This window comes from Leopardus geoffroyi, chromosome A2, assembly GCF_018350155.1.
Source record: "Leopardus geoffroyi isolate Oge1 chromosome A2, O.geoffroyi_Oge1_pat1.0, whole genome shotgun sequence".
Classification (NCBI taxonomy): Eukaryota; Metazoa; Chordata; class Mammalia; order Carnivora; family Felidae; genus Leopardus; species Leopardus geoffroyi.
The window spans coordinates 63,943,262-63,958,845 of record NC_059331.1 but is presented as its reverse complement, the minus strand read 5'-3'; the positions used below and the strand labels follow the sequence as shown (position 1 = coordinate 63,958,845).

General features: G+C 47.2%; 1 protein-coding gene across 1 annotated transcript in view; it reads right to left on the bottom strand.

The window, feature by feature from the left end:
* Nucleotides 1-15,584, bottom strand: part of ABCA13 (ATP binding cassette subfamily A member 13) — a 402,236-nt gene that overhangs the window by 134,888 nt on the left and 251,764 nt on the right. Inside the window, exons 44-46 of the mRNA XM_045494253.1 lie at nt 11,848-11,949; nt 6,314-6,383; nt 2,352-2,470 (exon numbers count right to left, since the gene is read on the bottom strand). Coding sequence (XP_045350209.1) covers nt 2,352-2,470; nt 6,314-6,383; nt 11,848-11,949 — 291 coding nt within the window. The remainder of the gene's footprint in view (nt 1-2,351; nt 2,471-6,313; nt 6,384-11,847; nt 11,950-15,584) is intronic.

Below are 15,584 nucleotides of genomic sequence, written 5' to 3'. Positions count from 1 at the left end.
GGTGGCGCAGTCGGTTAAGTGTCCGACTTCAGCCAGGTCACGATCTCGCGGTCTGTGAGTTCGAGCCCCGCGTCAGGCTCTGGGCTGATAGCTCAGAGCCTGGAGCCTGTTTCTGATTCTGTGTCTCCCTCTCTCTCTGCCCCTCCCCCGTTCGTGCTCTGTCTCTCTCTGTCCCCAAAATAAATAAACGTTGAAAAAAAAAATAAAATAAAATAAAATAAAACTTAAAAAAACTAATAAAAAAAATAAAAGTTGGAGCCAGGAGCCCATTTGCAAGTGGTAAGTGCAGACCCCGTGTACATGTGAGTAAAACCACCAGAGCCAGGGGTCACCTGGTAAGGGTTATGCGGGGGGGTGGAGGGGGGGGACCACCACTGTCTCACTTATAAATCCCCCTTTGTTCTGCTGCTCAAATCTAAACAAATACCTTTATTTAAAGCTACTTTGCTTTTTTAAATTTTTTTTAATGTTTATTTCTTTTTGAGAGACAGAGAAAGACAGAGCATGAGCAGGGGAGGGGCAGAGAGAGAGGGAGACCCAGAACTTCAAGCAGGCTCCAGGCTCCGGGCTGTTAGCACAGAGCCCGACGCAGGGCTCGAACCCCCGAACCGTGAGATCATGACCTGAGCCAAAGTCAATGTGCAACTGACTGGGCCATCCAGGGACCCCTAAAGATACCTGCTTTTACTAAGAGATAATCTTTACCTACAGAAAGGTATTTTGAAAACTTATTTTACACAGCAATTTTGTATCCATTGAAACTAACCTTTTGTCAGTAAAGCACTACTGTTTGGCTATTAGGAAAGAAAGAAAGAAAGAAAGAAAGAAAGAAAGAGGCAGGAGGAAAGAAGAAGGAAGGAAGGAGGAACAAGGGAGGGAGGGAAGGAAAGAAAGAAAGAAAGAAAGAAAGAAAGAAAGAAAGAAAAGAAAAGAAAGAGGGAGGAGGAGGAAAGAAGGAGGGAGGGAAGAGGGAGGGAGGAAGAAATGAAAGAAAAAAAAGAAAAGAGAAAAGAAAGGAAGAAAAGAAAAGAAAAGCAAGAGGGAGAAGGAAAGAAGGAGGGAGAAAGGAGGGAGAAACAAATAAAAGAAAAAAAGAAAAGAAAGAGAAAGAAAGAAAGAAAGAAAGAAAGAAAGAAAGAAAGAGGAAAGGAGGAAGGAAGGAAGGAAGGAAGGAAGGAAGGAAGGAAGGAAGGAGGAAAGGTAGACATGTATTTAACTTTGGTTCCCACACTCTGGATAAAAGAAGCCTGAAGAACAAACTTCCATCAACAGTGCCCTTTCCCTGAGAGAATCTGAGGCAAAAGAATAAGGCTTAAGGCATTCCCTGATTCATTCATTCATTCATTCATTCACTCAAAAATGAATTCACTTGAGGGGCGCCTGAGTGGTTCAGTCAGTTGAACATCCGACTTCAGCTCAGGTCATGATCTCATGGTTCCTGAGTTCGAGCCCCGTGGGCCCTGATAGCTCAGAGCCTGGAACCTGCTTCAGATTCTGTGTCTCCCTCTCTCTCTGCCACTCTTCCACTCACACTCTGTCTCTCTTTCTCTCTCTCTCTCTCAAAAATAAACAAACATTAATTTTTTTTTTTTTTTTAATGAATTCACTGGAGACAATGAGTGCCTTTTACTCTAAGTCCCAGACATACAAACTCCCGCCTTCCAAAAATAGATTCCGGGACATGTTTAATGATGTATGGGGTGGGCCTGGGAAGAGAGGCAGGCAAGTCACAGTGGGGGCGGCCGTGTCCAGGGAGGAGGGTGTTACCGGAATGGCAAAGGGTAAAGGGCAGGGGTGTCTGCAGGCCCTGAGGACTGACCAAGGGATGTTCTGTACTGAAGCCACGGGGTTTGCTTGGGGTCCTAGGAAATTTGACGGCGTGGCAAATGTGGTTGCAATTTAAAGCAATGAGAAGCACTCACTCCCCACGTCCCTCATCTAGACTCACCCCCTCGGGCTCAGGGAAATTCAGCACAAAACAAAAGCTTTCCAGAAAATACCAGTTGCAGCCACATTTGCATATCAGACGCCCAGACAGAGGGAGGTCTCGAGGTCGGACACTACTAAATTAAGCTGCTAACTTCGCTACACTTATTCTCCGAAGCTGTAAAACCTCCTCTAGCTCCCTGAGTGAATCTCCATTGATATGACCCCCCCCCCAACCCTCCGTGTGCGAGAGGAACAGCCAGCGGTCAGGAACCTTATTAAGGCCTACAGTGTTTCTTCGGCGTTTTTATGAGCATCAAGGTTAGCATTCGACGTCTGAGCTTTAAGAACGCTGGCATTTGAAACCATAGGATTTGCAAAGTAACTTGAAGAGCAGGAAAGACCCAGAGCCAGCTTGCACGCACCTCGATTTCTCAGACGGCACCAGCAAATATTCCTCCAGGCGGAAGGCAGACAGGTTCAGCAGAGTGTGGCCCAGGCGGTTGGTCAGGTAGGGAGCCCCAGCACTTCTGTTGGGACACGTCTGTGAGGGTTTCCAGAGAGGTAAACAGAAACACATTTAGAAGGCACGCACGGGTGTACTGATGTTACTTCTCTTTTCTTACAATTTTTTTAATGTTTAATTTATTTTTGAGAGAGAGAGAGAGAGAGAGAGAGAGAGAGAGAGGCTGTGAGCAGGGGAGGGGCAGAGAGAGAGAGGGAGACACAGAATCCGAAGCAGGCTCCAGGCTATGAGCTGTCAGCACAGAGCCCGACGAGAGCTCGACGAGAGCCCGACACGGGGCTCGAACTCACGAACTGCCTGTGAGATCATGAACTGAGCCGAAGTAGGACACTTAACCGACTAAAGCACCCAGGTGCCCCTGATGACGTTACTTTAAATGCGACATTCCCTAGCTCTCTCTTTTTAATAAGTTATCCGGGGCCCTTCGTATCTTCTGATTTCTAAATCTACGAGTCACCTGCCTTTGAGAATCATACCCGAATCCCACCATGACCTTTGCCATCAATTACGCTCTGGAAATCTCCATCCTTTTCTGTACGAAAGTGTGGGTGGATTTGTAAGAACTCAAAAGGGATAAAATACTCTCGCTGAGGGGATGTGGCATTCGATGGACTTGAAAGTCAGAGGCAACTAGCTGAGGGACGGTCAGCGGGAGAATTCCAAAGGCACGTGTTTCTCGCACGAGAGCCTGAAGTAGAAACCAGACGGCCGTCCAGCACTCACGGGAGGCGGCGCCCGCTCAGAATCCCGACAGTCACGGCATGGAGAGGCCCTGCCCTGCCACCGTGGGGATCCAGAATCTGCTTCCCAGGACGGTGCAGGAGCGATCACACACCAGGGAGCTAACACCACCAGCAACCCTCACGTCGGCCTCTAAAGCGTGCTCTCCTACCTGCACAGTGCAAATGGCCCCAGCCGCCCCCACTGGCGGTGGTGTGTTGGTTCAGACGTCCAGGAAAGAGCTGAGTAAGAGCTGGAGATAAACTTGAGACAGTGCTTTCAGGCTCTCGGTAGAAAGGATGGGGGGAGGACACCGAATGGAATAACTGTTATCAATTAGAAGTCGGCCAACATTGGTGGTCTCGGGGCCGGGTTCACCAACACGCTTTACGGGTTCCCTGCCTCCAGCCTCCCTTCCAATCTGCCCACTGCATCTGGACGCATCTCTCCAGAAAGTGCCTTGCATTTAGAGGACTGCCTTGCAGGAAAATTCAAATTCCTCTTGAGAACCTGGGTCCGCTAGAAGATGTCCTCAGTTTCTCTTTCTAACCCTATCCGTTTGGATCTGTCAGAATAAGCCCCCTGCAGTAAGCTGAACGATGGCCCGCGGAGGTCCCAGTCTCGGGAACCGGTGAAGGCCACCTTCCGTGGCAGAGTTGGTAAAGTAAGCATGTTGGCAAGGGGAGATTCTCCTGGGTTGTCAGGATGAGCCCTAACGCAGTCACGTGCACCCTCGGAAGAGGGAGGTGGAGAGAGGGGAGGAGGCAGCGTGGCCACAGAGGCCGAGGCTGGAGGAAGGCAGGCAGGAGCCAGGGAGTGAGGCAGCCGGCAGAGAGGGGAGGGCCGGGAGCAGACCCCCCAGCTTCTCCAGGGGGAGCGCCCTGATTTCAGCCCCAGGTATGGTTCCAGGCTGCACGAAGATGCAGTTCTTTACAGCAGCCACAGGAGACCAACGCACCCCTCCCCCCACACCGTCTGTGGGAAGCCATGCTCATTCCTCACGGCGAGTTTTTGGTCCTACTGTGCTGTCCTCCAGGGACAGTTAAGCCCCGAAACGTCATCCCCTCGTCCTTCGGAGCCAGCTCACTTACAGTCCCCTCGGAGCTCTCCAACGGCATGTCTTCGAATAGCCCCCTCAGGATCACAGCCGACCCCGCAACATCGCTATAGGGTTCGGAGAGACTCGCGTGTTTGATAACAATCCAGTGCACTGGACATAATCCCGCACAGCAGGCTTCTGGGCAAATGTATGAATTTTAGGGGAGAGAAATATTTCGGCTTCTGCCAAAACACTGGTAACTGGGCTCCGCGTGATCGCCGGAGAGCAGGGAACTGGCCGTGGGCACAGGCTTTCCTCCCACGCACCCAGTGCGGCTCCTTGGAGCTGGCCTGCGGGGCGGCGCCCTCCTCCTGGGGCAGGCACGAGTTCCACCTCAACGTCCTGTCTCCTGGACGGGAGTTCTCCACCTCCCAACGTGTGGGCCAGCATTTCTCAAAATGCGTCCCCAAGGAGCACAGGTGCCACGGACAAGAAGCAATCATCAGTCAAATAATCTGCGGAAAGTGCTGCGTGTGATGTAGCCCACAGTCAGTGCAAGTGCAAGGTCACGTCACCAGGAAGAGCGTCACCAAGCTTGTCCGGCCCTCGGGCTACTTGACGCGAACCTTTTTTCCCTACGGGCATGTTACTGAAATCGTACACCAATTTCGGAATGTCTCCATCCACCGTTCTGGTATTTATTCATTCATTCCTTGGCCACTGATACCCAATCTAGTTACAACGGATCGAAGGCAGCTTGTAATAAAAGGCATCGCTGTAACAGGATGATTAAATCAGGGCCGCACGATAAGAGCAGGGAATGAAGCATTAGTGGTTTCATGACTAAACGGAATAACCAAGACAGGGAGGAATCAATCATTGTGTCCAGAAACTCTAGAGCCAAAGAGAGCTGGGTTGTCCCCACCGAGCAGCAGGAAGCACAGCTGAGGGTACTGTCAGCCTGGGCCACAGGGACACCTGGGGAACTCACCGAAGGCTCAGGTCGGCCACCGGCCGCGTGCCCTCCCCAGGGCTGTGCCAGTGCACTCAGCCACCTTCCCACACTCCGTCACAGAAGGAAACAGGTCGTGTCCATCCAGGACATAACCTTCAGCCCCCTGTGCCGCTAAATGCAGAAGCCCCCGGAAACATGTTCGTCAGGAGGCCCTTTCTTTCCTTAACAGATCCTCAATCAACTTAAACGGAGATTGTTGCTTTGCCTTTTTTTTTTTCTTCTGTAAACTAGGATAGCACGTTAGCTTGTCGAGTGCGGCTAACAGGCCTATAGCTTTTCATTAACTGAACTTTAGGGATTTCCTCGGAGGGCAGTTCCAATCAGTTTTCCAAATAAATTTCATTCCGTTCTCCTGTGCAGGATGAATCGCTAAGGCCCCTGTCCAACCGTGGGATACCTACCTCTGCACGTTTCTGTGTGACTCAGCCATAGTCCAAAGAGCTAGGTGATATTTTAGCTTTTTTTTTTTTTAAGTTTTTATATATTTATTTTGAGAGAGAGAGAGAGAGAGAGAGAGAAAGACAGAGCGTGAGTGGGGGAGGGGCAGAGAGAGAGGGAGACACAGAATCCGAAGCAGGCTCCAGGCTCTGAGCTGTCAGCACAGAAACCAACATGGGGCTCAAACCCACAAACCGTGAGATCATGACCTGAGCTGAAATCAAGAGTCAGATGCTTAACCAACTGAGCCCCCCAGGTGCCCCAGTATCTTAGATTTTAACAGGTAGCACAAGACAAGAGGTTCAAGATCATCCTGCCTTAAAATTCGGGGAAATTCCCGCCAAAAGGCAATTCTAGCTTCTTTATCATGAATTGAAAACCACGGACTTCCTTAATAAATGCCACCGGGGACATTAATGATCGTGAACAGCAGGCAATGAATAGCAGGGCCACTGCGGAACCCACAGAACATCCACATCATCGTCTAAGTGTCCACTCCGTATAATGAAGCTTTTCCAAAAACCAGCTCATCAGGTCAACCACAGACTCACCGAGTTAACAAAAATGAAGACCTTAGAGATGGAGTGTGCTCATTTCTGTTACTTGAGGTTGAGACTTGGAAAAGATCAAACACGCTGCAGAAACCTACCAGGCAGGTGCAGGAATCCTGGACTTGCGGGTGAGACGGGGGGTCCACTCGCCAGCACGAAGAGTTCTTCCTAACAAACGAAGGAGAGACTCGGTGATCTTTCCCATTACAGAGCTATTTTGTTTCCCTAAAAGAGAGTTCCATCAGCCTCCAGCTGGTCCCAAGACAATCTCTCCTGCTGCAGAAGGCAGGGCTCTATTTCATTTGTTTTCCTTTGAGATGCTAATCTGAGGACAATGTTTTATCACAGTGACAGTATTTCCATTCTATTAAATGACACTCACTCGGCTGGCTGTATAATCCACTACCACAGGCTTCCGGGACGTTCACGGCGGGTGGGGGCGGCACGCAGGCTTGTCTGGATCCGCAGGCACCTGGTCTCAAAACACCAGGTACTTCGGGGCGTCTGGGTGGCTCAGTCGGTTAAGCGTCCGACTTTGGCTCAGGTCACGATCTCGTGGTGCACGAGTTGGAGCCCCATGTGGGGCTCTGTGCTGACGGCTCGGAGCCTGGAGCCTGCTTCGGATTCTGTGTCTCCCTCTCTCTCTGTCCCTCCCCCGCTTGCACTCTGTCTCTCTCTCTCTCTCAAAAATAAACATTAAAAAATTAAAAAAATGAAAAACCAAGGTAGTTTGAGCACCAAGGCAGCAATTAATAAGCACAAGATGCTGCTAATTCCTCTCGGTGACGTAACACAGCGATTTAATCGTCCTTTAAAGAAAACCAACGATAACATTTCCACTATAAAGAAACGCTGCACAACAGAAACTGACGAAAAGCACCTGCCTGAGGGTTCCCAAACCTTTTATTCCCAAGCTCCCCCAGAGCTTCTTCTCTGGTAGGACCCATCCTTCGAATTTCTTGTTTCTTTTCTTTTTCACTAGTGCTTGTACATCAAAAGTCGCTTTACTAATAAGTACAGTAAAACCTTGGTTTGCGAACGTAATTCATTCCAGACACATGCTTGTCATCCAAAGCACTCATATATCAAAGCGAATCTCAAGAACCATTGACTCTGCTGTGTTCATGTGACGCTTAGCATCACATACAACTCATGTTGCCAGACATCGCTCGTTTATCAAGTTAAAATTTATTAAGAATGTCTGCTCATCTTGCGGAACACTCGCAGAACACGTTCCTCATGATCCAAGGTTTTACTGTATTCCTATCCACTCAGAACTTGGTTAGGAAGGGGGGAAACGCACATTTCCTAAATGACAGGCACCCTGCCCGACATGTTTGCCAAGACTTCTCGCTGGCCCCACTTTTCAGAAGAGTCCGTGGAGGCTCCGAGAGGTCGGGTAGCTCGTCCAAGATCACGGGGAGTAAGACAAGTGTCTCACGCCCTGAGCCCACGCTCACGGTCTGGGCTGCTCTGCTCCAACGTGAAAACGCCAAGGTGCCAAATGTCCAGTCCCATGACAAGAAACTCCTGCACTCATTGCTTGCTGACCTAAGTCCCTCGGTCTGTACCAGAGCAAACTCACTTTCCTTGAGATCTGCAGACCACTGGCCCTGAGTGCCAAGGGCCAGACTCTCCCAGAAGACAAAGCCTAACCACATTCGAGAACAGTGCAGGCAGATACCAGCAAGTCTGTCTGGGAGCATGTCGGAAACGGCTGACCGCCCAGGCACCTGCTTGGCCTGCACGCAGCCCCCCCTCCTCCCTTTTCCCACGCCTTCCCCTCTGAAAGCCTCCAGCTTGGCCTGGACAGGGAAGACGGCTGTTGGGACATGAGTCCACCAACCCCCACGTGGCTGGACCCCAGGATAAAGCGAACTTTACTTTCCCACCAGCACCGGTCTCTCAATACTGGCTTTCCAGCAGCGAGCAAGGGAACCTGAGTTCAGAGCTGGAGCTCTGTCTGGTATCAGGGCCACCCTGTCATCTGAGCTGACCGCTGCTCTTTCTAGAGAACCGAGAGCCACTGATGCAAAAAGAGCAGATGGTAATTGCCCCCAACACACAGCTAATACATGGTAGAGCTGAGATATGAGCTCAGGCAGCCGGTCCCTGAATCTGGGTTCCCCGCCCCTTTACCTCCATGGCTGATCTGCACACTCTCTTTGCTTTTATTTTTTCTTTTTTTTAATTTTTTAACGTTTATTTACTTTTGAGACAGAGAGAGACAGAGCATGAACGGGGGAGGGTCAGAGAGAGGGAGACACAGAATCTGAAACAGGCTCCAGGCTCTGAGCCGTCAGCACAGAGCTCGACGCGGGGCTCGAACTCACGGACCGCAAGATCATGACCGGGCGTTTAACCGACTGAGCCACCCAGGCGCCCCACACTCTCTTTGCTTTTAACGCGCGACCTCCACATCCGTCTTGACAGTCCCCTCTGAGGGAATGTGTCGCCAGCCATTCCTAGTTGTGAGGACCTAACATCAGGAGCGCCGGGAACCTCAGACCACCAGGATGGTTCCTCATATTGTAGCTATATAATCATGGAAATAACCTTACACCTCTCCCCACCTGGCTTTTTTTTTTTTTTTTTTTTTTAATTTTTTTTTCAACGTTTTTATTTATTTTTGGGACAGGCTCCAGGCTCTTAGCCATCAGCCCAGAGCCCCACGCGGGGCTCGAACTCACGGACCGCGAGATTGTGACCTGGCTGAAGTCGGACGCTTAACCGACTGCGCCACCCAGGCGCCCCCCCACCTGGCTTTTAAAGTTCAATGGGAATATAAAATTTGCTGACTTCTGTTTTTGTTCCGTGTAAACCATTAATGAGAGTGGGAGGGAAAAGGGACCATTTTATCTCAGAGACGTAGGAGAAAGTGTCACCAGATTACAGCCTTTGTGACATGAAACTAAATATTTAAATCTACCGGTCAGCTCCTAAAAATTGGCAACTTTAGCACATTTTAAAATTTAAATTACACATCATCTACTATTATGAGAAAGACTTACATTTCGAGTCGGGTTTATACCATAATAGATTTTTCTGGAGCTCTTTACTGCCTTCCGTATGAAAAGAAGTAAAAGTCAAGAATTCATCACACCCTCACATATGATGCTCCGAGAATCTCAACAGAAAAATAACCAACAAGCAGAACCCCACTCATTTTTTTTCTTTTCCTTCCCCACCCCCCCCACCCCCACTCATTACTTTAAAATGTTTCCTGTAATTCAACAGTTAAGTGATTGCTCAAGCCAACCAGGAAGGGAAAATGTCCCTGAACTAGAGATATCCCTGAATTCAATACTAGTTTATAGTTTATACCCACAGAAGGAAACTTACTGCAAAGTAAGTAAAACCTTTTGCATCCATCTGGGACTTAGTGAATCAAACCTTGATTTTGTAACATGGGCAGAAAGTATTAATATAAGTATTCACAGTGATGGGTTCAGGGAAGGCTGCCCCCAAAATGCTACTGAGGCATATTGATTATTTTGAATTAAAGTTACATAAGAAAGAGCCAGTGTGAGCCAGGCACTGTCTGACCCTTTGTCCTGAAAGCCGGAGATAAATCTCCCTGTGAAAGGTCCTCTCTCCTCCTAGCTGGAGAAGACTGTATAAAGAAACCTTGTTACTTCTTTACTGATTCCCCACCCCAAGCCCAAACTTCTTTGTCCTGTCAATTCATCACAAATGTACTGTTTCTTTGTGTAAAAGGTCTAAGAGTTGCCTGCTTTGGTCACTCCTTTGAGTCTTTTATTTCCATGAGCTCCCGTAAATGCTAATTACATTTTTTTTCTCCTGTTAATCTGTCTTATGTCGATTTAATTATTAGACCAGCCAAGGAACCGGGAAGGGAAGGGAAGAAAGGAAAAGCCTTCAGCCCCCAAAATAGCAGCATTCTTGTATGAGGCAGCCCCCCCACCCCCGCCTTTTGTCATGGTGACCAAGAAAAAAAGGGCAGGAGCGTTACAAAACAGGAATGAATGGGTTAAGAACAGACCAGGTGGATTTCACAAAGAGGAGGGAGAACACCAAACCTCAGATTCTGGAAGGAAAAGAAAGGCTGAGGAGAAAACCAATGAGGGTGGGCTGCAGGCAGGGCTGAGGGTGGGGCTCCGGGCTAGGGGAGGGGGGGTTACGGGGAGCCATCAGGGGTGGCCTGAAAGGAACTACAAGGGACATCTGTGTCTAAACGGAATTCTGAATATGTTCCGCTGTCCTCAGAACAGATTCTACTTTTCTCCCCCCTCTTGAGAGATTTGATAAAGAAATGTCCTTTTAACTGCTCTGTCTCTATGACAGGTGGGCCAGCACTCCAGGAGGCTCCAGGAGGGCCCCTGGCTAGATGTCAGTTGCTCAAAGTGCATTTTACATCCCGCCTGCTTCAGGATGGCCCTAGAAGCTCCTACGCGCGACGAAAAGTCTTTGTTTTTCCGCAGAAGACATCTCTGAACCCACTACTTCCCTCTCGAACTAATTGCCAACATGACTAATGAGCCAGATGTGTCATCACAAATTAGAAAAACGTATTGCCGATATTGCTTTACTGTCTGGATTTTTATATTTATTACTTAAAAACAGACGCTTTGGTCCTTAATACATCATTATGGTTTTATCACTTTGCCCACATGCTCCACCCAGAACTGCAAATTCCTGGAGGAGGGCCAGATCCTGTAGCTATCTCGATTCCTAGGACTGCAGTGTATTTATAATACACCCTCAATTAATAACAGTCAAGCAAAATTAGAAAATTGCGTACAGAGAAAGGCATGCTTTAACAAGTTTCCATTAAAAAGTCATCTCAATATTATCATTTTCAAATCCTAGAAGAAAACAATGTTCAAAGTAATTCACCCCCAAACTTATGAAACTTTTAAAAGTTTCTCTTTTTTTTCTTTTTGTCAAAGTTTATTTATTTGAGAGAGAAAGAGAGAGCATGCATGCACACACGAGTGGGGACAAGCAGAGAGAGAATCAGCCCTCCTGGGGGCTCAAACTCACAAACCCTGAGATCATGACCTGAGGCTTAACCAACTAAGCCACGCAGGCACCCCATTAAGTTTCTTTAGTTAAAAAAAAAAAAAAATACCATCTAGGGGTATCTGGGTGGCTCAGTCGGTTGGCATCCAACTTTGGCTCAGGTCATGATTTCACGGTTCATGGGTTCAAGACCCACATCAGGCTCTGTGCTGATAACTCAGAGCCTGGAGCCTGCTTCAGATTCTGTGTCTCCCTCTCTTTCTGCCCCTCCCCCACTTGTGCTCCGTGTCTGTCTGTCTGTCTCTCTCTCTTTCCAAAAATAAACGTTAAAAAATTTTTTAAAACATATAATCTTTTCATATGTACAAGTTTGCCCTAAAAGTAACAGTTTAATACGTATTTCATATTTTCTTGCTCCTTTACGCTTTTTACCTTTGGGTTTTGTCACACAAATTGAATGCTATTAATTATTAATTGATGTTTCTGCTACAATAGAAAGCATACCCACGAGGCCTGTCCGCTACTAACCTACTGGTTTGGCTAATGTTCATTTCACAAGATGGAAACCCTCCATCAGAGCTCCAAGTTGCACAGGAGACGGTGCTCTGGGTTGGCAGCTTGCACCCTCACAAAGCCGTCAGATACTTACGGGTCTGGGTGTAAATTGGGGTTTAAACCATCACAGAGCGGATCCTCATCTGCAAACGCCCTCAAAAGCACGTGGATAAGCTCCTGGTCCTCGGCCCCACTGCTGCTCACCAGAACACAAAAGAAACAGGGTGGCTTTGTTAGTACTCCCGGCTCAGATCACAGGACAGCCACCCTGGTTGAGTTGATCCAGGCAAACGGTTCTTAGAGCAGTGATCTCAGCTGTAGAGTTTGTATGGTAAAGCCAAATCAGCAATAAGACTAAGGATTTTTTTCGAGGTGTCTGGGTGGCTCAGTCGGTTGAGCATCCAACTTCGGCTCAGGTCATGAGCTCGCAGTTCCTGAGTTCAAGCCCCACGCTGGGCTCACTGCTGTCACCCTGTCAGCACAGAGCCCTCTTCAGATCCTCCCTGCCCCTCCCACACTTGCACTCACCCAAAGATAAAATATTAAAAAAAAAGGTTAAGGATTTTCTCAAAAGCAAAGTATTGCCCACACAGATACGCATTTTTATATATTTAAATTCACAGTGTATTATGTTTCTCATTTTTTTATTTAATATTATAATATTACCATCTTTGGCATTTTTGCATGGTTTCTAAAAATGAATTTTAAAGGTTACATGATATTTCATCCTATTAATATGTTAAAATCTATGAAAAAAATTCTCTTAATGTTGCAGCTCTGGTTTGTTCTGAATATTTGTTCTATGAGATAGTCCTGCAATGAAACTTTGTACTTTCAAGTTTTTTGTTTCTTTATGTGAGTTATATGGAACAACACTTTCTTGGTGAGAAGTCCTCAGCATAGAATCCTGTGTGTGCTTTAAGTGTACATTGAATGATAGTATTTATTTAACAGGCACAAGCTTCAGAAGCTTGGTAATAGTTCAAGCAGCGTTAATAGATGATAGATAGATAAATGACAGCTAGATAATGTGGTAGGGTACCCTCCCTAGGTTAAAGAAAACATGAAGGTAACCTGGCCATGTGCGTACATGACAACATCTCTCGTGACCTTGTAACATGAGACCACTTCATCAGACTGCATGTTTGTGTGTTACCATATACGGGAGACAAGTAAAAAATATACGCCATGTGGCGTTCAGGGCTCAGTTCTTTGGGTACGAACCCAACTGAGCCGTGCCGGCACGAATAAAGTTGCTTCCTGGAAAGAAAAGCCTCTGTGTCATGACTCTGTGCGAGAACCCTGCTACAGGTAGATAAGATAAAAGAAAAGAAAGAAAAGGAATTTTAAAAAATAGTTCAGCATTGGTGAGAACCAAGGCCACCAATACCGAATTTACTTACTGAAGCCACTGTCAGTGATAAGACACACTATTCCTCGAGCTTGACAGAGGTGTGGAAACAAACTCTATATTAAATTCTATACATCAATTGTAAGAGACACCTTGACTTGAGAAAGCGTACAGGAAACGATCATTTAAAGCTGTCTGAAATGGACTGATAGGGAATGGCCTTATTTAAGTTAATTAAAACCCTAAATGACTGTGTTTACAAACAAAAAAAGTATTACTTTCTAGAACTTAACACCGTGTCGTTTACAAAATGCTTTTGAATGGACATGATTGGGAACATTTATTCCCAAGATAAAGAAAAATGGTGTATTATTAGCACGATAGATTACTTATCTGAAAGTGACCTCAAATCTCTTTGGAAAGGAGCTCGTAAATTAACAAAGGCACACAAAGGTTTATTTTAAAGAACTTAAAACAGTAGCTTCTCTTTTTCAATAGTTTTTTTGTTTTGTTATGTTTTTTGTTTGTTTTTACTGTGTATTTTTGAGACACAGAGAGAGCAAGCAAGCAAGAGAGGTGGAGAGAGAGTGGGGGCAGAGGATCTGAAGCAGGATCCGTGTTAACAGCACAGAGCGGGGTTTGGGGCTCGAACCCACCAACTGCCAGATCATGACCCAAGCAGAAGTCAATCTGGACCCGCCCCGACCTTCCAGCCCCGCCCTATCCCACCTGGATCCAACTCGACCCTCCGCCCCGCCCTAATCCACCTGGCCGCGCCCCGCCCCGCACAGCCCCGCCCCATTACATGGCCTTCAGATCCAGCAGATCAGCCCTGACCTTGCAGCTTCCCCGTTTCCCTGTTGGTTGCGATTCATCTGCAGCATTTGAGCTCTGGGTTCCTTCTCCTAAGAGCCCTCTGCCGCCTCCTCCTCTCCTGGTCCTGCCCGGAAGACATCACTGGCTTTGAACTGTGCGCCCCTCACCATGGAAGAAAACAACCCATGAGAGAAAGGGCACAGGCTCAGAACGGCGGTTGGAAAAGAAAGACCAACTCATTACACCGAGTTAGTTTTGTGTTTCTGCTGAGGACAACTTGGTGTTCAAGGCCGTCACTGTGCAGAAGCTTGGGATACAGACACTGCTACGGCGTCCAACACAGAATAATTCCTTCTAGGAAAACGCCATCTTCCCCACTGCATACAATACAACAGAGGCGTGAAAGTATTCAGGTGGTTTACAACCAGCCTCACAGGATGTGCGACAGCTCTGGACAGAAATGCGCAATAATGAAGCATGCTGAAATTTACGGCACAAAAATGTCTCCTAAATAGGCACTGTGACCTCCCTATAAACAGCCTTCAAGTTTCTGACAAATGAGAAAACACTTTTACAAGCAAAGAGACATATTTTCCACTGAAATGGTGCCCATAAAAAGAAAACATTATTTGTAGCATCTGTGGAAACACTCTGGATTGCTCTCTTTTGACCTATTAATCCAAGAACAAATATGAAAGCTTAAAATACTTTTTTGTGTGAAAAACATATTGATCTATAAAGTGGTTTGCTTGGAATAATTACTCAGGGCAAGTTTAAAAGTTATTTACAGTTTACTTTCTACTAGATTTGTGCTTAGGTCTAGAGGTCACAGTTAAAAACAAAACAACACTGGCTTTAAATTGTCCCTGTTGTCGTAAGAGTCAAACGCTTGTTCCTATGGCTTTTTGTGTGTCTTCAAATTCTTGGCCATATTTTAAAGTGCTATTACAACCATGTGAAATCTGTCATTACCAGACTCTAGGAAGTGAAAATTAGTGCTTAATTCTGACTCCTGGGGCAGTTCCTAAACAGCATACTGTTTCTCTCTCCATGTTATCCGCAAAATTTACTGTGTGCATCAGAGTGACCCACGGGGCATGCTTGAACAAACGCGTCGTCCTAACACCACCCCAAAGGGGCTTCCAGTTGTTAATGAGAGCCCCCTAAACTGGAATCCATAGGTCCGATGCCAAAATGATGAAAATATCAAGCACTCTAAAGACAAAGAAATCCTACAAGATTACAGACAGAAAAAGTTGCCTAGGAGGGAAAGAGAGACAGAAAGACTGAAGTGAACCAGACTCCATGCCTGGAAGCTGCAAGGTGATGAACCACAATCTACCCATGGCTCTGAAGAGGCCAGCAGGCAGAGAGGCCGGTTGCAAACCCAGGTGTCATCCACAGAGCAGGGCAGAAAGGAGGGTATTTGCTGATCCGCATGACCTCCAAGTGAACCAGGAGGAGGGACAACAGGAAATAGACTGAGGTCACTTAGGAGGAGAGAGAATGCGCGTCGGGGCGAAAACCTTTGCTGCGTGCTGGCACACCGATAAAAGCATCGTACACCCCTAATTTAGCAGACGTGCGTAACACGTGGTCATGTGCAACATATGGATTCTTAGACTAGAAGGGAATATGCCACCAAAATATGCTCTTTGGCACAA